The sequence below is a fragment of the Xiphophorus hellerii genome, chromosome 2, assembly GCF_003331165.1.
Source record: "Xiphophorus hellerii strain 12219 chromosome 2, Xiphophorus_hellerii-4.1, whole genome shotgun sequence".
In the NCBI taxonomy this organism is placed as follows: Eukaryota; Metazoa; Chordata; class Actinopteri; order Cyprinodontiformes; family Poeciliidae; genus Xiphophorus; species Xiphophorus hellerii.
Window position 1 is genome coordinate 2,812,377 of NC_045673.1, and position 25,724 is coordinate 2,838,100.

Below are 25,724 nucleotides of genomic sequence, written 5' to 3' on the forward strand. Positions count from 1 at the left end.
TTGCAATAAGTGAAAAAGAACTAGTACTTTTTTTAATCAATATTCAAAAATTGACTTAAAACAAGCTCATATATTTTGTTGAAAAGTTACTTGTGAGCTAGTTTTGTTGTATTTCAAGAGTACTGAGATATTTGCACTAGAAAAACTTGGTGAGATTTAATGTTTTGTATTGTAACTGAACCAAGTTGCTGTATAATAACTGTCAGTGAATAAACATACCTCAGTGCACGATTATGTTGCTGTAATACAAATATTTCCTTTCACAACCTTTTCTAAACCTCTTTCTTAGCAGTGTGCTAATAAATGTTCCAGAACTGTATGTTTCTTTAGATAAGAACATTTTGCAAACAAACATTGTGACCTTTAACCTTTATTTTTAGGTTAGTAATCCTTTGAGTTATGCTCAGCAGGTAGTGTTTACACTATGATGGTTACCATAACGACACTGCCAGTACCAAAGCAAAGTGTCAACGCAGCCAATAAAGTGATGAAACAGGAATATGTTAAACTAAGTTCAGTGCAGTTGATTTGTTTCATGCTTACAGATCAAAACATCGTTTTAACATAAACATTAAAATGTTTTTTTAAGCACTATGAGCTGCCTTGTTTTTGAAATATGCTTTACAAAGAAACTCTTGTAGATTCATTTTGCAGAGAGTTGTATATTCTAAGTATTAATTTCTACTAATTTTGATTATTCTGATTTATAATTTCAGTAAAACATTAAAATTGAGTCTGAGATTTTGTTAGACCATTTCAGGTTAACAGAACCACAAAAACCAAAAAGAAACTCGACAGAAAAAGGTCAGAAACTGTTGTATTTATTATCTTCATTAAATTGGTCCAAACGCTTCATAAACAGAAAACCAATATGAAATAATGAACACACAGCAACCGGAGATATTCAGCTTTTAACAGTAAATAACCGCACTTGTGGTTCTGAAGGCCGGCTCTGTCAAATTAACCTTTGACACTGACAGCAACCGTAAGCTTCAGGAAACTGAAGCAGCTGCAATTTCCCTGGCGGCCATGTTGGCTCCTCTCTGTATAACTTATGAGGATTCTCCAAAGACCAGAGGCCTTAGTGTGGCCAAACTAAACAAGATTTTAGTACATTTGCAGAAAAACGTGTTTAATTGTGGAAAAGAGGTAGCAAACTAACACTCCTATGGCCAGAACCTCTGAGTGTGTGTGCATGACTGGACCCGTAAGACATCAACGACTGTTGACCTCTTTTACTGTTTTTTTTTTTTTTTTTACAAAAACCTCCACTGACATCCTGACTCGTGTTGCATGAGGAATACAGTACATTTATTTAAAAAAAAAAAGTACAAAAAAAGCCTTTTTGAAACCATCAAGAGAAGCAGTTCAAGACCTTAAATGAATAAAAATATGCAAACTTTACTGCATTTTCAAAAGTTTGTTTAAAATATTGAATCTATTTACAGAGTCATGTCTGAAAGTCGGCATGAAAGCAGAAAAAGGAGCGGGGACTAAAAGATGAAAGTGTTCTTCATTGAACTGGTGGTTTTATTGATTTCAGCCTACTGTCTTTTTGAAAACATAATGATTTCATCAGAGTCCTTCAGAGCTTTAGTCCAAAGCGATGATGTCATCGTCGTCGTCATTGTCTGCCGCAGTGGCTGCAGCTGATTGGTCCGTTCGTGGGCGTTTGGTGGAGGTTTCGCCGGTCTCTGAGTCCTCTCGGTGCTTCCTCTTGGTGGCGGACGGCGGCGCCGCAGAGCTGGACGGTGCTCCCACTTCCTCATCAGAGTCCACTATCATGATGTCATCATCGTCTGCTGCAGCTGAAATCCAAGACAATTAAAGGTGACTTATTATACTTCTTTGAACAGGTTAGGATGGATCTATGGCCTAAACAAAACATCTTCATAACATTTTTTGCACAAAATCATTCTCAGATAATGAGACCTCAGCCTACTCAGTTCTGCCTGTGTTGAGCTGATTTAGGGGCTCCCGTCACTTTAAATCCAAACAAACTGCTGCTGGTCACGCCCCCAACTCAATGTTTACACTCACATAAAAATGGCTGCAAACAGATGTACAACTACTCAACCGTCCATCTTTGAAAGGCACTAGTAGAGCCTCCTGCACAACCAGCAACATTGCAGCAAGTGTTTCTGGATGGTAAGTCAACAACAAAACACTTGCTGACTTTAATCTTTTGAGATCAAAAGTCAGAGTTCTGAAACAATTCTGAACAATTCAGAATTATCTGAATTCTGACGTTAAACTCAGAATTCTAATTTTTGATATCAACATTTCAGATTAGTAAAAAAAACAACAAACAAAAAAAACAACAACACAGCTCTGTTTATTTTTAAGGCTTGGTCTGTTTTTAGAAGCAGTTGAAACCCATATGGAAGCATAAAAACATGCAAAATCATCAGGCCAGAAACACAATGAAGACATTTCCATCTTTAAAATAAGATAAAAAAATTTAAATGATGTTTTGATGCTGACCTTTAGAAGACGTGGATGGCTGGGCGGAGTCTTTGTTGCCATTGGTGATGCTGTTGACTTCCTCCTGGTTGGTCTGAGGGGGCGGAGCTTTGTCCGGAGCCTCGCCCACCACCTCAAACTCCACATCTCGCTCAAGCTCCTCACTGCCAACAAAAACAAATGATATTATATATTATATCTACAGTATATTTTCTGTTTGCTTAGAAGAAAAGTAAAAGTTTGATCTGTCGGTCACACACGTGTGCAGGACGTTGATGAGGAGCGTGTAGTCCTGAAGGAAGTCGTCAGACTGGAGACGGCTGCCGTTACGAATCCCAAAGTCAGAGAGGAATTTGTTGTTGTTGGCTGTGAAGAAAAAAAAAATGCAGATTAGAAATCACAGATCCAACTGATCCAAAACTGTGTTCAGCAGACTGGGACTCAGTGAATGAGGCTTGTTGTGGGCCTTAAAATGGAACTAATCCCCTATAGACAAATTCTAAAAAACAAAAAAACCCAAACAAACAAAAAAGTGGGTGGAGACAAAAGATAGAGGAGGGTGGCCAAGTCTGGGACGATGCGCTATCTCAACTGTGCTCTCCTACATATGCCTCCTTTTCTATTCTCAGAATATGAAATGTTTCTTTTTCTCAAATCATTGTTTTAAACCAAATATGCACCAAAGAAAGCTCGTTCAAGATGCACCAAACTAAGTCGTATGAAGTTAAATTAACAGTTTGTTCAAAACAAATTACTTTTAATCAGAGATGGGCAGAGTACCCAAAATTGTACCCAAGTAAATATTTTACTCAAGTAGTTTTATACAGGAAATCCTTCCTGCCACATGCCATCTCACTGTACAATAAAAGCTAAATCATTGTTCTGCACTAATCAGTCCGATTTTGCACAACTGCACTGTGGCACACTTGCTGTACATATATTTACATATACATATCTGCATTTTTTGAATCCTTGCAAGGACTGCTCTAAGTTGTTTCTTATATTAACAGCATTTTATATTTTATTTTCATTTTATTTTATCTACAACTACTACTCAGTGGCAGTTGTTATTGTGTCTTGTCTCTATGCTGTAACTGCGAAGTAATTTCCCTGCTGGGATGAATAAAGTACTTCTATTCTATTCTATTTTACTTCAACATATTTTTACTCAAGTAAAAGTAAAAATATTCATATAAGAAATTACTCAAGAGTAAAAAAGAATCTAGTGAGACGTTTACTATACAATAACTGAGTACCTGATCAAATGATCAACCATTCATATTTAAAAATTACATCATCAGATGGACTAAAATATAAAGCAGAGTAAAAATTTCGGTATTTTAAGGACAAAAATGATAATTCATACAAGTAACAAAAAGTATAATTTTCCAAATCAGTTTCATTTAATAAAAAAATGTATGAAGCTAACAAAAACAGGTGTGTGTCTGTGTCTGGTGAATTTTTGGTTAAAACATGTTTGTTTTTCATTCAGAGGGTAGAAAATACAGAATCTTTTCTCCAATCGGAGTAGCGATACTTCAGAATAAAATTACTCAATAAAAATAAAAAGTACAAAGTAGTAAAAATATTCCTATAAGTATATTTTTTCAAACAGGCACTCAAGTACATGTAATTGTAAATGTAATTGAGTTAGTTACTACCTAAATCTGTTTTCAACAAACTTTAGGAAACCAATAGTCAGCCCCTGTTACTTAGCCATCTTCAGAATAAACCTCAAACAAAAATCTGCCTCAAATATATAAGAGTCAGAAGAAATGGCTTAAAGTCTTAAATTACTTTCCGTCTCTCCTTCCTCTGAGGAAATGAGGATAGTTCCTTTGCCGTCTTCTATCTGAACATCCGGAGCGACCATGCCGAACCGTTCCTTCAGGATCTGAACAGAAATCAGAGCAACGTTGCATCATTTCGCTCCATGGTGTCTGCTCAGTGACAACTGGCTCCAGTTTGGGTTTACCTTGTCCTGCAGACACAGAACCGTCGTTTTCTGCACGTTGACTTTAACCGTGACTTCTGGTTTGCTGGCGCAAACGTAACAGTTTGGACTGGGTTTGTCCAGAATACAGGGCACCAGCAGCTTCTTTCTGAGGTTTGGACATTTATTCAGGAAGATCTGAAACGAATGGACACCAGAGTTCACAAAGGAGAAGTCAGAGTTTTTGTCCTTGAACTCTACCACCCAACCCAACCAACGCTTTAAAACTTCTTATCAGAGGAGAAACAGCAGGTCAACAAGCATATCGAGTTTGTGGGAGATAGAAAAGAACGCGTTTTGGTTCTGGAACAAAGGAACAAAGTTTTCCTGCAGGTTTTAACAGCTGGAATCAAGCCAGGGTTAAAGTGACACCATTTTTAAAATAAGTTTCATTAGGAAGATGAACAAAAACAAAACATTAATATTGATAAAATAACATAAACAAACTTTGGATTTTAAATGAAGCAACAAAACCAACAGGAGGAATGAATGCAGTAAAGTGAAGCGACTTTTTTTGATGTCTTTAGCAGAAAGAATATATTCAGTGAAATTTAACTTATGGTTGAATATTATAGTTTGTTAATAAAACATTCTGATAGCAAAACTAAAATACAAATAGGCTATAATTTAATTTGCTGTCATTATTGGTGCAACCAAACTACTTTTTTTATTATGAAGTAAACTGAACTAATGACAGAATATTAGGGCCAGTCTCAGAAATTTAATTATAAGACAAAAAGTCATAATATAACAAGAATAAAGTAGTAATTTTATGAAAACTCCTACATGAAAAACATTTAAAAAAATTTTAATGAATAATGTTGCGCATCGTCTGAAGTTATATTTTGAAATCGGTTTTACATTTAGGGAAATATTTAGTCTTTTACACATCAGCATCAAATTATTATCGGTAGCAGGACTGCTGAGTCTATTTCAAAGAAAGAATCATAAGACCTGCTCACTTAGTCACATCAGACCTTTATGAATCAAACCTTTTTCTCGATAAAACGACTTCTTGTAACCTTGACATTTTTTATGCTAAGATTTCAGCTTTTTCTGCTGTGGTATGACTTTATCCTCGTAACTGAAATAATTCTAATTTTCCTACGCCATCTTATTCACTTAATGTGAACCAAATTTTATAATTAGTATAAATGCACCAATATTTCACAATGGTTTTCACAGAAAGTTCACTTTAATATCGTCTTCATATCTGAAAGTCTGAAGTTAGTGGGATGAAATCTTTGCAACATTTTGAAAGAAATCTCTTCTACATTAATGTTAAAAAAAAAGCTTGAAGCCAAAAATGTTTTCAGCAAAGCTGGATCAATGTGACTGAGCAGAGGGTGAAGAGGTGATCTCTAAAAGCTCAACACACTGAGAAAACTGAAACCCAAAACTATCCTGAGTTCCCAACAAATCTTGTGTTAACATATCATCATATCTGCAGACAACAGAGGCCTGCTGGACTAACCGTGCGGCAGGATTCCAGCTCTCCAGACAGGATCTTCAGTCCTTCCAGCACAATGAGTCCAGCAATAACAGCATTGGTTGTGGCGATGGCGGGGATGATGTTTCCTGCCATAGCTAGAAAAAAAACAAATAAACAAACAAAAAAAGCGTTTTACTGAAACTGCAAACCAGTGCTGCTTATCTTCAAGCTGAAATTCGCCTGATGAATCTTTCAAAAAGATTTCTAGAAGCTGTTTCTAGCATCCAGAAATAAAAACTTACATTTTACATCAAAGCGGCTCTTCATGTTCATGCTGAAGATGTTCATACGCAGGTTTGCTGCTGCAGTAACAAAGTCCATTGCTGGAGGGTCATCCTGACAGCAAGAAGATGGAAATGATTTAAAACAATGCTGTAAACAAGTCACGTGGCTAGCCATATCCATATATATATAATAAATGGGTCAATTATACTAGTTTGACTTTGACAACCTCAACATGTAGATGTGCTGCGGAATCCAGTGTGTTTAGGTTCAGCTAAAAAAATAAAAGGCAACACACACATCCACTCTGACAGATCAGTCAGTAGAATATGTGTTTAAATTACCACTTACTAATAATCGGTAAACATCAACCCTGAAAACATAAAACTGTGATGAACTGAATGCTCTGTTTTGGATTTTTTATGTCGTTTTTTTGGGTTGGGAAATGTTTGCGTGTTTTTTGGAGTTGATTTCTGATACACTTAAACTTAATTTCTGCTCTACGGGCTGGTGGAGCTGTTGTCCGTTAGTTGCCATAGCAACAGGTCCTTGTTTTTGTAGCATAAAGCCGAAACAGAGAGTAAAAAACAAGCAATATAAAAGCGGTTTTGAGTTGTTTTTCGGCATTATTTTCTCTGTGTTGTGGTGCACTGCAGTTGCTGTAATTTCTAAAAGTTTGATGACAATAATTTGACTAATTGCCTCATTTTTTGTAGAAAATGGTGACATTCACAACAGCCATCAAATAGGAATATTTCATAAAGTATATAACAAACAATGTCTCCTACAACAGGATTTATGTCAAATTAAGTTAATTGTTCAATATTAAAGACAAATTCATTTAGTCCTCCGTAGAAACCAAACTGTTTACAGATTTATGTGTAGGGAGAATACAAATTTTACAAATTTCTCAGGTTTAATCTAAAACATATTTCATAGAAATTAGATAAGAAATAAGGGCGCTATGAATATTTCTGTCACAGATTCCTGCCTCGGAACAGTATGATTTTGTGGATATGATACAATGAATAGTAACGGCGCCTGCAGTAACGCGTTGCTAGCTACAGTAGCTAATAGATGCCATCTATGTCTATGCATGGCTGTAAGAACTAAGCAATATTCTTGATACTATCAACGATTGTTGTTGTGTTTCCTCTGGAGCGAACCTTGTCCCAGACGAGCTCGGCGCCCTCGCCCTTCTCCTGCAGCTGTGCGCGCAGCGTTTCCACGCTGTGCCGGAACAGCCGGCAGTAGCCCCAGACATCCAGAACCTGCTGGTCCTTCAGCCCGGATGTTGCTGGACTCTCCTCCTGAGGATGGGCTGAGTCCATGACAGATGAATTAATCACCCACACAGCAGAAACTCAGGGAATTAATATAAACAACCCAATAAAACCCCAAATTTTCTTCATCCTGCAGCCAGAAAACTAACTTATGTTCGATCTCAGGAACTCACCGCTGTTCTCCAGCTGCTGCCAGTCCAGAGGAGCAGGAGCTTTCCTCTTTTTCCACAGCTTGTCCATGGTCAGCAGGTACATGATGTCATCTTTGAAGAGCTTTGGAGGAGAGCCAATCAGAGCAAAGATTGTTACGGCAAGTCAGATTCGATGACGTCGCAGAGAACAGCGTTCAGATTACAGCGACCTGAACGCTGCCAAAGTTTGTTAAACCACCAAACAAACTTCCGCCTGACTGGTGAGAACAGAAACCAAGCTGATCTGTAGTTTTACTAGAGCTGAAACGATTAATCGTGATGAATCGATTATTGAAATAATTGTCAACTGATTTAGTGATTGATTAATCACTAACTGGATTATACAGACTCAAAAAAGCATCATGTTCATAACGGGACAATAATTTGTTTCTTTGAACTGTGATCCCAACATTAAAGCTCTAAGAAGTTATGAGGCTCAGTTGGAGAGAAAAATGAGAAAATAACAGAAAAAAAGCCAAATTAATGACAAAAAAGTTTAAATGATGAGTAAAAAGTGAAAAAGTAGTAACAATAAAAACACAAAATAACACTGGAGCAAAGATCTGCACTTGAGCTTAAATCTTTATACTTAAATAAGAAATAATTTCTTTCTTTCCACAGCATTGATAAATAAAGCAAAGTGAAGTGATTCAACATCAAACAGCTGGGTTTAGTTCTGCTGTCACCTTGTTGAAGAGCTTGACAGGGTCGTAACCGGTGGACCGGGCCCACTCTTTGGTGGACACTCGCCTGATGTCGCCGTCCTGCTCCGAGGCCGTGGCGCGGGCAGCCGTGTCTTCAGGGTTCCCTGTTCACATGAACAGTTCTCTCAGTTCACTAAAGAGAATCACCTGCATGCTTTCAGATCACTGTTGCTTAAAATAGACCTGAAACAATTAATTATGATGAATCGATGATTGAAATAATTGTCTACTAATTCAGTAACTGATTATTCATTATACAGACTAAAAGAAAGGCTATTTAGTAGGGCTGAAACGATTCCTTGAGTGATTCAAGTACCTCGATTAATAAAATTCCTCGAGGAAAATTTATCTGCCTTGAAGCTTCGTTATGTTTTATTATTTAATGAACCGTGTTTCGGCCGGGTTATTACTTGCGTTGCGCAGCGCTCTCACTTCCGCCTGAGTTGTTGTCCAAAGCTAACTGTTAGCAGCATAACATCCAGTTTTCAAGTTCGGCCTTTGAAGATTTCATTGATTCATGGCAATGTTTCTGTCGTTTTTCGGAGGACCAATCCTCCTTAAAATGACTGACGCGATGCCTGGAGTAAGGCAGCTTTTCTCCTTTTGCTGCCTGGTGGTGGTTCAGAGTTAACAGCGGGGAAGAGCGCTGCAGGTGGATTTATACAGGTGAGCGGATAGACTGAACACTGCGGGCGGCTGCGCATTAGATGATTAACGCAAGTGTAGCTTTACAGACGAACCGGAAAATTTATTTCCGAATGTGCGAAATTTTCTTGCAGGGGGTCTATATTTGTAAATCTGATTATGATTAAGTCTGCGCCTCACCAACTCACCGCACGTCACTGTTTGTGGGGCTATAACTGCTGTTGCACAAAGTTACAGTCAAATAGTCACCTAGAATATATGTTACAGATAGTTCTTATATTCTTGAGTGATTCAAGAATATCACTCAAGATATTCTTGAATATCTGATATTAAAGAATATTAGCACTAATATTGTTTTATCACAATATTAGTGCCAAATACTGTGATAAAACTTTTAAGCACATATCGCCTTTTATTTATGGTTTCGGTTTGGTGGGGGTTTTATTTCTATTTTATTTACCGTTTTTTGGTAATATATATATATTTTTTTGCACTGAAAATATCTTTCTGTTTTAGTGTAAATTATTCTTACACAATTAAATTTGATTGATTATTGAAACAGCCGTTATCAACATATTACTTCAAAGTGTTTTCAAAACAATAATATAGTTTACTGCAACAATTTTTTTATTGTGCATTTACTGAAATAGCCGTTAGCTGCAGTTCTAGTTTAAAACTCTGAACAGACGAGGAGAAATGCATCCAACTCACATGCAGCTTCTGGGTCAGCCGTGTCTGGTGAGACTTCTTGATCTGCGTCTTCTTCTCCAAATAGCTGGCTAGAAACCAAACACTAAAATCACAACCAACTAACTGACTGAACATGTAAACCCCAAATAATAGAAAAGTGTTTCCAGAATAGAAGGAAAACAATTTTATGACCGTTGTTATAAAATGAAAGTCTTACTTGAAGAGATACTTGGCCCAGACGATGCAGTGAATGGGCTCGGACGGCGTGTTTCTGATGGTGCATCCTGGGAAAGTTTTCTGGGCCGGCTTTGGCTGGCACTCATAGCACTCCGTCATTCCCTGGTGTCAACAGGGACAGAGATAAAGAACAGGAGGAACTAAAAATTAACGTTTTGAGGGTTTTTTTTGCCAAATGAAGGTGTGGACGTTTACCTTTTTGATGACGGTGACCTGTCCCAGATACCCTGCAGTGCCGCTCTCTATCAGAGGAATATCAGCTGCCAGGCACATCCTGTTGACGTGGTTACGGGCAGCTAGAGGGAGAAGACAGTTACTTTCATCATCTGGATTCAGAACAAAGGGAGGGATAAATGAAAAATAATCCCATGTTAGCTTACCTCTGTTGTCCAGAGCATTCATCACCAACATGAACTTTCTGAAGAACTCCACATTGTAATCAGGGCTGTTGAGAAAAACACAACTCATCAGAAACTTTATCTTTAAGTTTAACTTTAAGTTATTGATTAATAGTTAACAGAAGTATATAGACTCTAAAAAAGAAAATTTGCTGAAATAACAACACATACAGAGTAGTAATCAAGTTAAAATTGTACATAAGATATACGTATACTTTGCATTTAAGATGGGTAAAAAACATCTTTGTCTGTAAATATGTTCTACCAGAACTCCTCAAGGGGCAGTTTTAGCTTCACCTGGTTCAAATTCTGTTAACAAAATCTCCTATTATGCACCTTTTGCATTAAATTATTAATCAGTTAATCAAACCACAAGTAAACCACAAAGGACTGAGCTTTTCTTAGAAAGAATTTTTTTTAGCTGCAAATGCATCCTTTGCTACAAATGATCAAGCATTCACTAAAGGAATGTTGTTATTAAGTTTTAAGTTGTAACATTTTTATTTTCTCATTTAAAAAGTAATTTAGTGGTTTATTTCCACCTCATTGTATTTCTAATAATGTATTAAAAAAAGCTCAAGTGGCCAAACAAAACAAAAAATCTGCAGAATGTGACAATTCTACAATCCGATTAATCATCAGTATGATCAATTGCAGCCCTGGAAACATAAATTACACTTTTATTTCCTGTACAAAAAGAGAGACTCACTTCATGATGCTGTCATGGTAGGCTGTGATGTTTGCGCTGGGGCAGAACTGCAGGGCGCTCTCCTGGGCCACCTGGAAAAACAACCCAACCAAAGACATCAGTGTTAAAAATGCAACTGAATATAACGTTAACTCAGCTGTTTGGAGTTTGCACACCTGTGCTTTGGATTTGCCGACATGTTTCTTCTGAAACAGGAACTGACGGTTGAGGTTGCTCACATCGATTGTGTCCAAGTCAATCTGCAGAAATCAGTAAGTTTATTTAACACTCTCCACTGACTCCTCCCTTCCTCATTTCACTTAGTGTAAAGCCCAGCGCACACTAGCTGTCGGCCGATTGTCGGCCCATTTTCAAAACCTGACAGTCCACACATTAGCCGACAGAAATCCTAGGTATAACGGTTCGATCGGGTTCGTTCCTGCCGTGTGGTGTCCAACAATGGGCACAAAATAATGGCTACAAGTTCAGTTAACTAATTTTAAAACCAGGCATTAATCAATGCTTTACTACAATCTACCTGCAATGCATGTGGCTAGTGTCAGCGTAAAGTCCTGACTGAATGAAAATCATTATAACCTATTTACGTCACGTTAACGAAGAACAGCTGAAAAGTTACCGGGTTTATCAACTGCGGTAGTAATTTCGCTCCAACTCCTCCTCTTGTCATTTCTATATTCTTTGCATGTTGAATAAACATTAATGTTGTTTCCACATATCATCTCCAATGTCCGCTGGACTTCGGGTTGCGCCGTTTCAGCTGTTTGGGATTCCCCGACGTAATTTCCCCTCAGAAAGCAGGAGGAGAATCCGCGCTTTCTGATTGGCTACCTGTCACATTCAACAGGCTGCGTTAAGCGTCCAGTGGGGAAAATCCCTGATTTAGATCGGAGCGGCAACGACGATCTACCGTAACACACCACACACTACAGGAAGATCGGTTATGAAATCGCAAGCGACAATCTTAGAAAGACCAACGTCCTAAGATTGTCGTAAGGGGAAAAATAGGAGCAAAAATCGTGTAGTGTGAACTATTGCATCAGGTAGTCGATGTGTCCATCTTCTCTATTTAAATCTAATTATTACTGAAGGGCAACATAATATACAGACTTCATAATCTGCACTCTTTTGATTGAATGCAGTATTTATTTCCACTTTGGCTTTATGTTTAGTTTTTGTTTTCAAGTGAGTTTTTTGTTTTTGGAGACTGAGAATCCATTTTATCGTTGTTTTGTTTATTTTGTTTATCAGTTCCAGTGTTAAGTGTTCTTTTGAAAATAAAGTGTATCTATCTTTGGCAAGAAATCGCATGGATTATTATGTCATTTCCATTAAATCAGTGTTAAAAGGTCTTCAAACAATATTATCGTTTATCGCAATAATTTTTGAGACAATTAATCGTTGAGCAAAATTTGCTATCATGACAGGCCTACTTGATACCAAGTTAAACACCTGGAAACTGCAACCACAACAAGCTCCACTAATGCTGCCTAATATGTCAACTAGTAAGGCAACTAATGATTATTTTAGTAATCAATTGTTCTATCGATTAATTGGATAAAAAATAAATAGCACAATCTGCAGATTTTTTATTTAACCACGATATAAGAAATACATTAAAATGTGTAAATAAATAGTTCAATGCCTTTTTAAAATAAGAAAATAAAGATTTTATTGCCCAAAATTCAATAATAGCATTCCTTCAATGAAAAATTCTCAAAAGCTCGACTTCACATCAATACGGTGCAGGATTAATCTGTTTTTTGGGGGGGAATTAACTAGTTAATAATTGGATAGCAAAAGGCGCTTAGGAAATTTGTTTTTTCTTTATTTTTTTCTTTTTACAGGATTTGAACCACATAAGCTAAAGCTATCAATTGCGGATTTTCTGGAATTGAATTGAAAATTTATAGGACATTTTTTTTATCTTCCATGCAAAATGTCTACATTTTTGTATTTATTTATTTTTTTACTTAATTACTGCTCAAGTAAAAAGAAAACTTAATTAAGTTTTCTTTCTTTTTTGAGTTTGTGTACTCCAGTTAATGATTTGCTGTTGGTGCACGTTTTTCTTCTCTCCTGATGGAACCATTGCTTGACCGACACCTGATCACTGTGCATCATGAATCAATGTTTTACTTTTGAATTCAATTATTGAAATAATTTAAACTTTCATTGATATTCCAGTTTATTCTTGATGCTCTCGTCTGGAATTGATGGACTGATTAATTTCAGTTACAAAAGCGACATGAATATTGAATAATATTTAGTTTTTCTCTAAATTATTAAACCGTTTAAAACAAGAAATCCATTTTTTCTGTCTGTCTTTATTTAAGCTGTTTAGTCTCGTTGCGCTTCTGTTTATGGTTCTGGCTCAGCTGCTTGCCTGTTAGTCAAGGTTTCCTTCATTATTACAATAACAGTTTATAAAGATACCAGCTTTGCCAGCGCCAGTCTTTAACAGAACAGTTTGAGCCCTGATGTTGTGGACATATTTGTCCTTCCTGAAATTAAACCAACCCACCGGTCAGTGAGGCTCTGTACAAAAGCCTGGCTAAAGTAGCAGCAATAATGGCGCCAAATACTGAATAAAACACTGAAACTCCGCTCAAATTTTTAAAAAACTCCAACCCTGGGTCTTAACATATAGCAAAGCAAACACTCTCTATAAACATTTTAACCCTGAAACTCGCGACTCTGAAATTACGCCTAACCCACACACCCGCCCCCCAGTAACACAAAGACCTAGCTAGCTGCTAGCATCAAGCAGAAACGGAACGAACCACATCAATGTTCTTGAAGCCGGTGAGGACCAGGTTTTTCAGCAGCTCACAGCCGATACCTCCCGCTCCCACCACCAGAACCTTGCAGCTGGACAAAGAGTCAGCCAGCTCTTTTCGGAGGGAACCCACTAGTTGGACCATAATGATGCACAGACGTAAGAGCAAATCCTGCAAGCAGCACCGGGTGATTAGCGGCTAACAGCTAGCTACTCTCGTTCTTCAGCGGCCCGCCCACCGCCGGCTCGATTCTTCTTCTTGGGTTAAATTGCAACAACAGATGTTCATTACTGCCACGATATTACACTAAGAAGAGGTGATATTCATTTGTTATACAAAACAGTGTAACGAAAGTAACGAAAGCAAGAAAAAAATGTCATATTCTTCAGAACAGAAGTTGAAAAAATGAAATAATTTATTGTGGCTCAAACTAGAGCCTTCCCCCATTTCTATAAAACACACTTGATGTGGTATTTTGTATCCACAAGATGCATAAATTATTTCCAGCCAGCTTTCAAGTATGACTTCTGCTTCAGAAAAGAACACACCGGTGTCATCTGTGATCGAGTCACAGTTATGTGGCTTCAGGTTTTTAGTGCTTTTGACTTAAAAAAAAAGAGAGAGAGAGAGAAACTTAAACTGAAAGCTTATTAAATATTTTTCAGGAATTTTTAACTGAATCATAGTTAGATACCGGCAAATTAATTAATTTGTATTCACTTAATTGAATAAAAAATGTTTAATGCCTTAAACTTGTTGACTGGATCACTTTTTTTGTGGCTTTTTATATTTCAAATAGTTTCTAATGCTTGCTTCAAGGACAGGAAAGGACTCTTCAAAATGGATGGACAAAATAGCATAATGAATTTAAAAACTAATTCCATATCTGCCCACTAAGCGGCGCTGTTAACCTAAATGCTAGTCCCAAATTTTAACCTATGTTATTGTATACTCGTAATGGGAACTGCTGGTTAACTTAGATTGTATTAAATCTTTAATACAATCTAATTATTTTTAATGACTCGTGATTATAATTTCTCTGTATTAAACATGACTCCCTATGAAACTTTCAGATATTTTATGAACTTTTTAAAGTCCATAATTTTACAATAAGAAACATTATCATAATTAACATGTTTAAGACAGCTGTTAAACTAAGAGTAGACAAAGCGCCCAATGTTCATAGAAATTACAAACAATCCAGGAGATGGATCCTTAAAGGTTAAAGTTCATGACAGGAAAATACATGCTATTCATCTTTTAGTCTCACTGCTGCTGGACTATTTTATGTATTTTTCCTTTAATGTGTTGGATAACTCACTTCCAGCAGCACAGAAAAAATATGTTTTCATATATGTATAATTACTGTGTACAATTAATTTAGTTGAATAAAGAGTCTAGGAACAATTACCCACACTTCTATTCAGCCCTTTTTGACTATAGCAAGTTTTCATCCAGCGATTTTGTAATAAGTGGGTAGCTACAGTAGTTACCTATGGAAAGCCATTTCAGCCAAAAGTAAATAAATGCAAATGCAAGTGTGAATGCTGAATGCTCAATGCTGAACAACTTAATCCTCATTATGGTTGCTGTTTTTCTTCCCGCTTTCGCGTATCAGGGCGCAGAATAGTGATGTTCAGGTCTATGGGATGTATGCGATGTGGCTGTTCAGATTCAAGTCATATTTGAAAATATCAGATATGTATCGGATATCCAAGTGGCCTTTTTTGCATTCGAAAAAAAATCTGATCTGTGTTGTTCCGGTTGTCATGAAAAGATCAGGTAAAGATCACATTAAGGAAAAAAAAAATCGTAATTGGGTCACTTCCGGCTACAGTGTGAACAAAGCCTGACTGATATTCAATACCAAAATATTTAAAAAATATTACCCAAATAATCCTTTGGTTCAAATGACTATTTCTTGTCTGTTTTTTCTTTTTTGCAGGGGAATGTACCGCAGGTAATAAGTTTCCTAAAACATCCCTGAAATCTTCTCCAGCCTGTTTCCCCAGAATGCCCTGCAGAAAGTCATGTGTTGAGTGTGTGAGGAGGGAGAAAGCAGGGAGAGGGAGTGTCATGTGTCTAGAGTTTGCAAAGCAGGAGGAACAGTTCAAAGATATGATATGAATTGCTCTCAGAGGGAGACTTCTCCTATTTCTCTGACCACTAAATGGGTCTGAATATGGATCTGCAGCATGGGAATATACATTTTTGGAAGAAAAGAAGTGAGATTGCATAAAGTTCAGCAGGTAATGTGTTTTTTATGTGATTTGAGTTGTTACAGGTGGAAGCTGCTAGGTTTAGAAAAAAGTACACAATGTTTTTTTCTTGATTTTAGGAAATGCTCATAGTGAATTTATACAGTGTGTGTGAAAAAATGCAGGTTTTATATTATTTAATTGGGAATACCACCTGTTCAGTTTCCTGCTAACATTCAACATAATTTGCATGGTGAGTGAGCAGGCTGTGTTATTTGACTAAGGCTAATCTGATAGGAGATAATATTGTCTGCCTACAACCAAGCAGCAGCCATAATCATTTTCTTTTTATCCCAGAAGAACATCCTGAATGTCTCTATCTTAAAGGAGGCATTTTGCTCTTTTTCCTAACTTCTGATGCTAAGTAAAAGAAACAAAATAACAGTATCAATACAGTATTGTCTCTACATTTATGATTTTTACAGATTATGTGTTGCAAATTAGTTGTTTAAGGCATTTTAACTCCCCAAAGCTTAAATTTATCCTAATTTGTCTTCAGAAATGGACATTTTGTCTTTCAGGATTAAACCTATTAAGCTAGCTGGACTGATTACATATTCATTTGCCATAACATTTTCTTAGTAAATTGCTTATATCGTAAGTCCATTCCTTTTTTAAAAAGTTGCTCTTTCTTGTGAAGTATAAACCATGCCAACCATTCATTTTGAAATAGCATCTTCTTTCTGTAACTGTTGGAGACTAGACATAGCGTGTGAATCAATAAGAAGGTATGTAGCAACTTCATTTTTAATGACTGAAATAACAGTCTGTACAATCTGGAATGACATTCAGAAGAGAACAAAAACCAGAGCCAAACTTAAAAAGATGAAATCTCCAAAACAAGGAGAAAAAGAGAGTCTGACTGAATACAAAGGAAATCAGTTTTGATGTGTTGGGAACTTATAAGATAAAGACTTAAATCTGATTGGTACAGAAAGCAGGAAGGGGAAGAAACAAAAAACAATACATGTGTCTGTACAGACATTTTTAAAAATACAAAAAACAAGACAAGCAGGTTGTGTTTGTGTAAATAAGCTTATTTTTTTGTGTAGGGAGTTCATTAAATAATCAGATTATAATATAGTTAATTATAAAAAGCTATGGTGGACCTGGTTTGGCACCCAGGCCTTCAGTTTGACTCATGTCTTTGGCTATTAAATACCAATACTGTATAAAAAAAGTCTCCACAAAGTATTTAAGTGTCACATGTTCCCTTTCTACATGTCTACAAACCAAATAGTGTCTCTTTTTAAAAATAAACAAACTTAAGTATTTCTAAAACTTTACATGTCATTCTGATTGCATTGCAGAGCTTGTAGCGGCTGCATGGATGTGGAGAGACATGCTGACTTTTGTGGAGTTTCCATCCAATGTGGAGCTGCTGTCCACCGGAGAGCTGAGGATGCCGTTCTCAGACGCAATCAAGTACTGCATTCTGGGAATTTCCATCCTTCTCCTCCTGGTGGCGCTGGCAATCTTATTCTGGCAGATCTTCAGATGCTTCTTTGAGACGCATACATCATACCCGCATCAGGACACAGGTCAGAGGTCACGCTGCCACATAGAGCAGCTTAATCTGATGAGAACTGGTGTCCAGTCAGGAAACAGATGAATTGATTCATGGATTTTTATGCTTTTTGTCGTAGTGAACACCGATCTGCTGTATTCAGAGGAAAAACCATCAGGAGCTGAAAACTACACTTCTCCTCCAAGCACTAAAGTAATTATAAACTGTCTATAATCAAGTTGGGCTTTTAGGAAGAACTGAGAAATTAAGTTTTGGATGATGAGATTAAAAAAAACAACCTGCTGCCTTTCAGTCAATACTCAGGGCACAGAATCGTATTTTGTAACGTAAATATAACATAATGCTTCTCTAAGTTTAAATAATACAACGTTAATGTCATCCTGGATCCAATTTTTCTAAATCCTAAATATTTTCTAAGCTTAAAACTTACAAAAAAAAAAGAGAAATAATTAAAGGAATTTCACCTGGAAATAGAAAATAATAGCATAGTCCTTTATTAATCCAACATTGGGAAAATTCCCTTGTTTCAGCATCACAGTAACAAAATATACCCAACTGAATATGAAAATATCTTAAAACAATATAGCCAACTGTATATTAATAAAGTATTTACAGATAAAATAAAATTAAAGTTAAATAAGAACCTGAAAATAAAGGAGATTTTAATAACAGAATAAATACACAATATGTTCTTTGTATGTTCATTGCACAGCTTTACAGAATTCATGCAGTAATATAAAAATACAGTCATATTTAAAAAAGTTTTAATATCAGTAACAGTTTGTTTAATAATGCTTATAATGTGTTTAACTGAGTGAAACACATTATATAGATGAATTCCACACACTGATGTTTTTAAGGCATTTATTTTTGTTAATTATTATGATTTTCAACATTTGATATTAGATTATTACATAAGACCCTTAAAGTAAACTATCTTTAAAAACTGAAATTTGGACTTAGTAAAAAGTATTTTGAAGATCGGATAAAAGTTGTTATTTTCAATCCTCATCAGAGGATTTATTAATTTATTGAATATGACTGTAGTGAAGGATTCAGGGCATAATCTGGCAACCCAAGAGTAATTTAGATCTAAAGTTATTATAAATACCAGAAAATCATATTTATGTTAAGTGTAATATGTCTGAAGAAATATTTTCAGACACATTTCTGTTGGACATGTCTGCAGGAGAAGCGGGCTGTAAAGCACATGATGGGTGTGGTGTTTGTGTTCTGATCTCTTGCATGGCGGATGTGTTTGACTTTTACTCATCCAGTTATTTGGATAGTCTATCTTTACAGGTCAGGACTAAACCTGCTGTCAGATTCTGGTTATATTTTTTAAAATTGATATAAATTCTGAAGGTAAAACACAGAAAGTTTAATAAAATGCAGAATTTAAAATGGATTTATTTCAGGTATTATTGAAATCAAAGTGCTCTGGAAAAGCATTCACACTTCATTACCTCTTTCACATTTTCTCATGTTTTAACCACAAACCTTGATGTATTTTATCTGGACTTTTTGCGAGAGATGGACTCATTCTATATCTTACTTTATAGACCCATCAGCCACTAGTGTTTTAAGGAATGTCTCCACAATTTTCCCCACATTTTCCTTCAGTTCTTCTTCTCAAACATCCCAGATTGAATGAAGAAAGTCTATGAACATCAGTTTTCAAGAATTAAAAAAAATTCTCCATTGGATTTATATCTGGACTTTGACTAGGTCAGCCTAACACCGGAATATCACCTGAAAGCCTCAATAAAATACCCTAGTGATTGTAGTTTTGACATAAGAAATTATTAGAAAGTATACTTTTGTAAGACATTGTTGGTGAGAAACAAACCAGTATTGGAGTCAGTATTTTAATCTAAACTCTTGTCTGCAGGTGGAGGATGTGCGTTCTGAAGCTCGCCGACTGACTCGATGTTTGTCCCAAGCTTCGTTTCCGTCAGAGTCCAAATACGCAGAGAGCGACATGAGGGAGCACCAAACCATTAACAGGGTAACAGATACTGAAAAATAACAATCATTCTTAATTTTTTTTACTCCCCTCTTTGCTATAAAACACGTTTCTTTATAAGGATTAGCAGTTTGCAGATGGTCTCAAGTTAGGTTGTTGGTTTCATATCTTTTTTAAGTTATCATGTTTTTCTTAATTCCATACAGTAAGGGTGTTGGACAGAAAAAAGTAAATAAATAAAATAGATATTTTATTTATCTATTTATTTTTGTTACCTTCACAACAATCAACTAAATATGCAATATTTTAAGTTAACAAATTGTGGTTTTTCTTTGTGATAAAAAGAAAAGTGATGTGTAAATCATTGGACATTTACCTTTTTAAAAATGGCATCCAGTTTTTAAATTCTTTTGAGCTCATTTGAAAAAAAAGAAAAAATGTAATTCATTTTGAGTAATAAAAACATCAGGTCTTCTGTACTTAATCAAGTGTAGTAAATGAATTTAAAGCAGATTTGGGTGCACAAAAGTCATGAATACATAAGATTTGTCATGTTAGAAAATTTAAATTTATCTGCAATAATTAAATAAATTAACTGATAAAAAACAGAACTCCACCTGCTTCAACCACCAGGTCGGGGCGGCCAAACTTGTATGATTGTTGAATGGCTGTCAGTAGTGCTCACAATGATCACCTGATCCTCACCAGGTCTTAAAACTATATGAATAAAACCTCAAATAAACAAGACATATTTCACAATTTCACTGTTTTACACTTACTGAGCAACCAATAAGTGAAATGAAGTAACACTGTGTGGAAAACTAAATCCATAATAATTGATAGATTACATGAAGAGATAAAATTACAATCAGCAGTGTGAACGGATCCAAAAACAATTTGTAATTTTTTACTCTTAATTTACTACTCTGGAGATCTCAAGCACATCTTAGTGCGCTTCCATGGAGAAGATGCATGAAGATGGATTATAAAGAAAAAAACAATTGGGTAACTCAAATTCACCTTAAACTTCCTCCATCAGGTTCACGGCTCGCTGCGTTTCTCCGTCTACTACGACCAGCTGCAGGCGTTTCTGGTGGTGACCGTGTTGCAGGTGGAGGGGCTGGTGGGCAGCAGCCAGACATCAGGCCTGCAACCGTTTGTGAAGATTCGCCTCATGTGGGCCGGATCAGAGGGAACTGAGCTGGAAAGCCAGGAGGTAAAGCTGTGAATGTGTTGATTGGAACAGTGTTTGTTTTATTCCTGAACCCCAGCATGAAATGTTTGTGCTCTGAGGGGAAGACACTGATGGGGACACTGGACCTTTCAAGTGGTGAACTAGAAAAGCCCAACTAAAATCTTAAGGTGTTTTTCATACCTGACAGTCCGTTAGACTCGGTTTGATGTGGGACCAAAATTGCAACATTTGTTCCATTTTCAAGTGCTGTGGTTTGCTTTCACACTGCACTGTCAAACAAAACAAACTCTGATATGAACCTGTTCCCCTCCTCGCCTGTAGGGGTGCTGCACAAAGAACCACAGAAGGAAACAACATGAAAACGTCAGAAGAAGACACTGATAGAAACTTTTTTCTTCCTAAAATGTAAACAAATAACGCTGTCAGATTTCTTTTTTTGGCCTTTTTTCTTTCTTTTTTTTTTTAGAGTGATGCATTTGTTTTGGTTGTTTTTACCCAGAATGCCCTGTGCTGTTGTCTGCTTCCTGGTTTGGGAGTCGTCTCCACTGCGCTTGGCTTTCACATATGCATTTGAAGTGAACTCTGGTGCGGTTTGAATGCATATGTGAATACCAAGTGGACTGTAGACCACTCCAAAAGCAGGAAGTGGACTATAATACAGGGGATTCTGGGTAAATACAACCAAAACAAACGAGTTTAGTGGTAGCAGGAGAAATGGCTTGTAGTCTTTTACCAACAACAAAAGAGAAATCCTACAACTTCTGCAATCTGACGCTAGTCCAAAGTTGTGTTCAGTATCTTCTTCAGAGGTTTTTACGTTGTTTCCTTCAGTGGTTGCTGGTGCAGCGCCCCCACAGGCGAGGAGGGGAAAAGGTTTTTCAAAGGGTTTGGATCGTTTGTCACAATGCAGTGTGAAAGAGAACCGGAGCAGCTAAAAATGCAACAAATGTTGCAATTTTTATCCCCAGTCAAACCAAATCTACCGGACTATCATACTGAACTATCAGGTGTGAAAACACCCTAATTTTGAGATAGTTTAAATGTCTTTTGTGATCTAAATTTGCTTGTAAGTCGAAGAAACGTGGTAAACATATGCTGACATGTTAATTATGTCTACGGTGATCCCGTTAGGGTCAAGCGACGCCATCTGTGCTGTGGACGGTGCTGCAGGAGTGGCGCACCCGCATCGTAAAAGGCAGCTGTAACCCTTTATATGGAGACCAGTTTAGCTGTATTCTGCAAGACAACAAGGACATGATTAACCGCATCACTCTGAGGATGGAGGTACCGCTCCACCCGAAAATGACTTGCATTACATAATCTATAATTTTACCAAACAGGAGAGAGACTGACTGCAGTAGATTTAATCTAAACTGGTGGATTAGAGAATAATTTTCATGGTTTATGGTTTCTGTGAATCAGGTGAGGGACTTTGATAAGTTCTCCAGACACACGGTGCTGGGAGAGGTCAAGGTTCCTCTGGGGAAGCTGAACATTTCTTTTCCTCTGGAGCTTCAAGAAGATCTGCAGATTCCACAGAAGGTAAAGTTAAAGCTGAGCAAATTAATCAAAAACTGTAACTCCTGTTTTACTAGGGAAGGAAATTAAAAATGTTTTTCTAAATATGGAAAGTATTTTACAGCTTGATTTACTGAGAATGCAAACTGAGATTTAAATTTGTGGAAACATGATCACTTCAGAGTAGAGCAGAGTGGTCAAAGTAGAGCCAGTAAAAAAGGACATATTATTTTTAATAGAACTGCAATAATGCTTTGAAATGTTTTCAGCAAACTAATGATTATTGTACTACAATAATCATTAGTTTGCTAATATCTTACTTTAGTAAACCACGAATAATCTATTAATCCTAAACAAATTGACATATTCTGCAGACCACTTATGCCTTTGATCTTATTAATACATTAAATAAGCATTTAATTCAGTTACTTTTTTGGATAAGAAAATAAAAATCATGTTGCCTATAATGCAATGACAGTATTCGTTTAGTGAACGCTTGATCATTTGTAGCACAGGATGCATCTGGAGCTTAAAAAAAAGCTAGAAAAAAATATTGTTTACTAATCTGTTTATTTTTCTAATTAGTAATTGGACACCAAAAGATACTTAATATGAGATTATTTTTGCAGAATTTTATAATAAAACTGCCACTTGAGGAGTTCTGGGCAGAACATATTTACAGACAAAGAAGATTTTTTATCTTAAATGTAAAATGTTTATATTTTTTAATAGTTTTGGCTTAATTACTGCTTTGAGTGTGTTGTTATTCCAGTGAATTAACATTTTTAGAGTCTGTATACTCCGGCTAATGATTAATGGATTACTAAATTAGTTGACTGTTGTTTCAAAAATGGATTAATCACAATTAGTTTGATCAATCGTTTCAGCTCTAATGTTTATATTGCAATGCAACCTCTTTATTTAAATTATTGTTTAATTTATTTTATTTTTGTTGAATGTTTTGGACTTCTGGATACATACATTTTTCTTATGAATAAAGTATTTATCTATATTTATGTCTCTCTGTGTACAGGATTTGGTTGGAGAAGTGCTGCTGACGTTAAAGTATCTTCCGACCTCTCAGAGGCTGGAGGTCGGCCTGTTGAAGGTCAGAACAGCCATCGCTGAGCCGTCCTCTGATGCAGGTGATTCCCAAACCTAAATCCAAACATAAAGATTTCACACATCTCCACATTGACTCACTTTATTTTCACTCAGTCATGTATGCCAGGATCAGCATTCAGTGCAACCAGAGCAAGCTGAGGTACCAGAAGACCTCTGCTGTCCCCTGCTGCCCAATGACCGTCTTCAATGAGGTCCTCATGTTCTCCCTGCCAGACGTCCCAGTGGAGCAGTGTAAAATCTTAGTCTCGGTGTATGAGATGCAGTCGACTGGGAGGTCTAACAAGTGTCTGCTGGGACAGCTGAGTGTGGGGAAGGACAGGAGATCAGAGGACGAGCACTGGACCTTGATGGTGCGCTCGGTGCGGCAGCCTGTAGCAAAGTGGCATGGCCTGCTGCTTTAAGCTGCAGCCCAGAAACATCTGGGGCAGTTTCCTGCTGTTTGAGTCGGTCCGTGTTCACCTCGTCCTGCAGGGACCGTGATGAAACTCCACAGGATGGAGCTACACTCAGATATGTAAACATGAGAACAATCATTTTTATTGAGCTGCCTTTCCATCATAAATGTACGCAAATCTTTGTTGATATTCTGCTAATGTCGAAAAAACACAATTTTGCAACTACAGTGTTTCCATCAAATAAGAAATTAAATTAAAGTCACATGGGAATAAGGCTAGTCCCATAATAAGTTACTAAAAATTATGGCAGCGTTGGAAGTAAACAGTTTCATGAAATAATATTCATAATTCAGCCAATCAGAGAAGATGTTGGCCTCTTATTCTAGCATTGGAGTGACAAGCTCCGCCTTCCTGGGAGCAGCTACGTATGCGATGTTTTGGGGAAATAATAGTTTACAGAAGAGCGATGGATTCAACATGTTGAAATGACACAACTTTTTTTGAACTGCAATGCTGTGAGAGCTATGGTGGAGCCAGCTGCACATTATCCAAAAAACCCCATTATCCTCCTGCTACTTCCTGTCGTCTCCTTCTTTGTGATTTTGCCAGTAGTAACATCCACCTGCTGATCATGTGTCTCGTTTGATGTGAAAAAAGTGTTTCCATTGCAGTTTTGTGAAATGTTTCTATTTCGATTCGACTGAAAAATCACCTCATCCTCTCACAGCTTTTTATAGAAAAAATTGAGTTGTTTGAAATTGGCGTGTTTCCATCAAGCAAATGTATTTTTGTTCTTTCAATTTGTGCAATTTTATGGTAAATGGAACCACAACTGTCTTATCTCTATCTGAAAATCTACTTCTACTAAAACCTCTGAAGAATATCTTATTACTTTTCACATTTGACAGATTAGCAAATGTGGAAATTTAAAAAACATCAAATGTTTTTTAAAGTTATTTTTTATTTTCCCTAAAATTAAATGTTTCAGTTCTATTAACTAAAGCATTACCTGTCTGCTACCTGGTACCTTTATAACTACTAAAAACACGTTTATTTAGAGTATCCTAATGTTTGTATGCAACAAAACAATAAAAATGATCCTGATGACTCGGCATTCAATTATCCAAAACTTTTTGGATTCAGTTAGTAACTTTTCTCCAGTCTGATGTGAGAGCCAGGCTCTGTCCTTATGAGTGATCTGTGCTGCCACCTGCTGTTTTGTTTATTAAAATACTTTTCAAGTAGGAACTGTATGCTGACCTGGTAAACATTGACAAGTTCATTGTACTGTTGTATAGCTTCCCTTTAGTGGAATAAAAATACCAACTAATACAAGTGTCAAGTAATATATTATTAATGACATCATAATACAAATCAGTCCTGTCAAAGACCAATAAACTTAATGTTTTTATACAGACCACAACACTTGAAATCGAAGATATTTTTAATATCCAAAGTAAAACACAACAACCAAAAACATTAAAACAGAGAAAACCACAATTTACAACCAACACAGTAAATTAATTGGATTATGAAGTTTCTGTAAACAAAACAGCCCTTCAAAACATATTAGTCACCAGAATGGAGATTATCAAGCTCATTTCAATTTATGATTGATTAATTTCTTATTTTGACAGGCTCTATTTATGTCCCACTGCATAGTCAAATAAGTTGGAAAAGGGCTTGCCATACAGTTCAGTGTTAGAGGAGGAGGTGACTGGTTTGATTCTCGGCTGCATGTCTTCCGCTTAACTAATATAAAAGCATCTAGGTCCACAAAAAACCTTTAAAAACAATTTGGGAAAGTTCAGATTTTTTTGTATGCCATATTTGGCACATTAATTACTTTATCAAGTCATTTATTTATTTCTACATTACCAATATTGGCAGCATCGTTCCTCCATAGAATCCGTCCTCCACAGCCTTAATGATTAA

The 25,724-nt window shown here is 36.5% G+C and overlaps 2 protein-coding genes across 2 annotated transcripts; one reads left to right on the top strand and one right to left on the bottom strand.

The window, feature by feature from the left end:
* Nucleotides 1-800: 800 nt before the first annotated feature.
* On the bottom strand, nt 801-13,948 carry uba2 (ubiquitin-like modifier activating enzyme 2). Its single transcript, XM_032580438.1, has 17 exons — nt 13,808-13,948; nt 11,183-11,266; nt 11,028-11,098; nt 10,301-10,365; nt 10,116-10,216; nt 9,901-10,022; nt 9,705-9,772; nt 8,331-8,452; nt 7,627-7,726; nt 7,337-7,491; nt 6,191-6,284; nt 5,931-6,043; nt 4,439-4,594; nt 4,261-4,357; nt 2,724-2,829; nt 2,485-2,627; nt 801-1,808 (listed from the first exon to the last, which is right to left on the bottom strand). The coding sequence occupies exons 1-17, from the start codon at nt 13,946-13,948 to the stop codon at nt 1,594-1,596; spliced, it is 1,953 nt and encodes a 650-aa protein (XP_032436329.1). The 3' UTR covers nt 801-1,593.
* A 1,929-nt stretch (nt 13,949-15,877) lies between these two features.
* syt19 (synaptotagmin XIX) lies at nt 15,878-24,903 on the top strand. Its single transcript, XM_032589127.1, has 9 exons — nt 15,878-16,053; nt 17,373-17,603; nt 17,709-17,782; nt 19,482-19,598; nt 20,596-20,772; nt 21,883-22,035; nt 22,174-22,293; nt 23,303-23,414; nt 23,488-24,903. The coding sequence occupies exons 2-9, from the start codon at nt 17,393-17,395 to the stop codon at nt 23,793-23,795; spliced, it is 1,272 nt and encodes a 423-aa protein (XP_032445018.1). The 5' UTR covers nt 15,878-16,053; nt 17,373-17,392; the 3' UTR covers nt 23,796-24,903.
* The last annotated feature ends 821 nt before the right edge of the window (nt 24,904-25,724 follow it).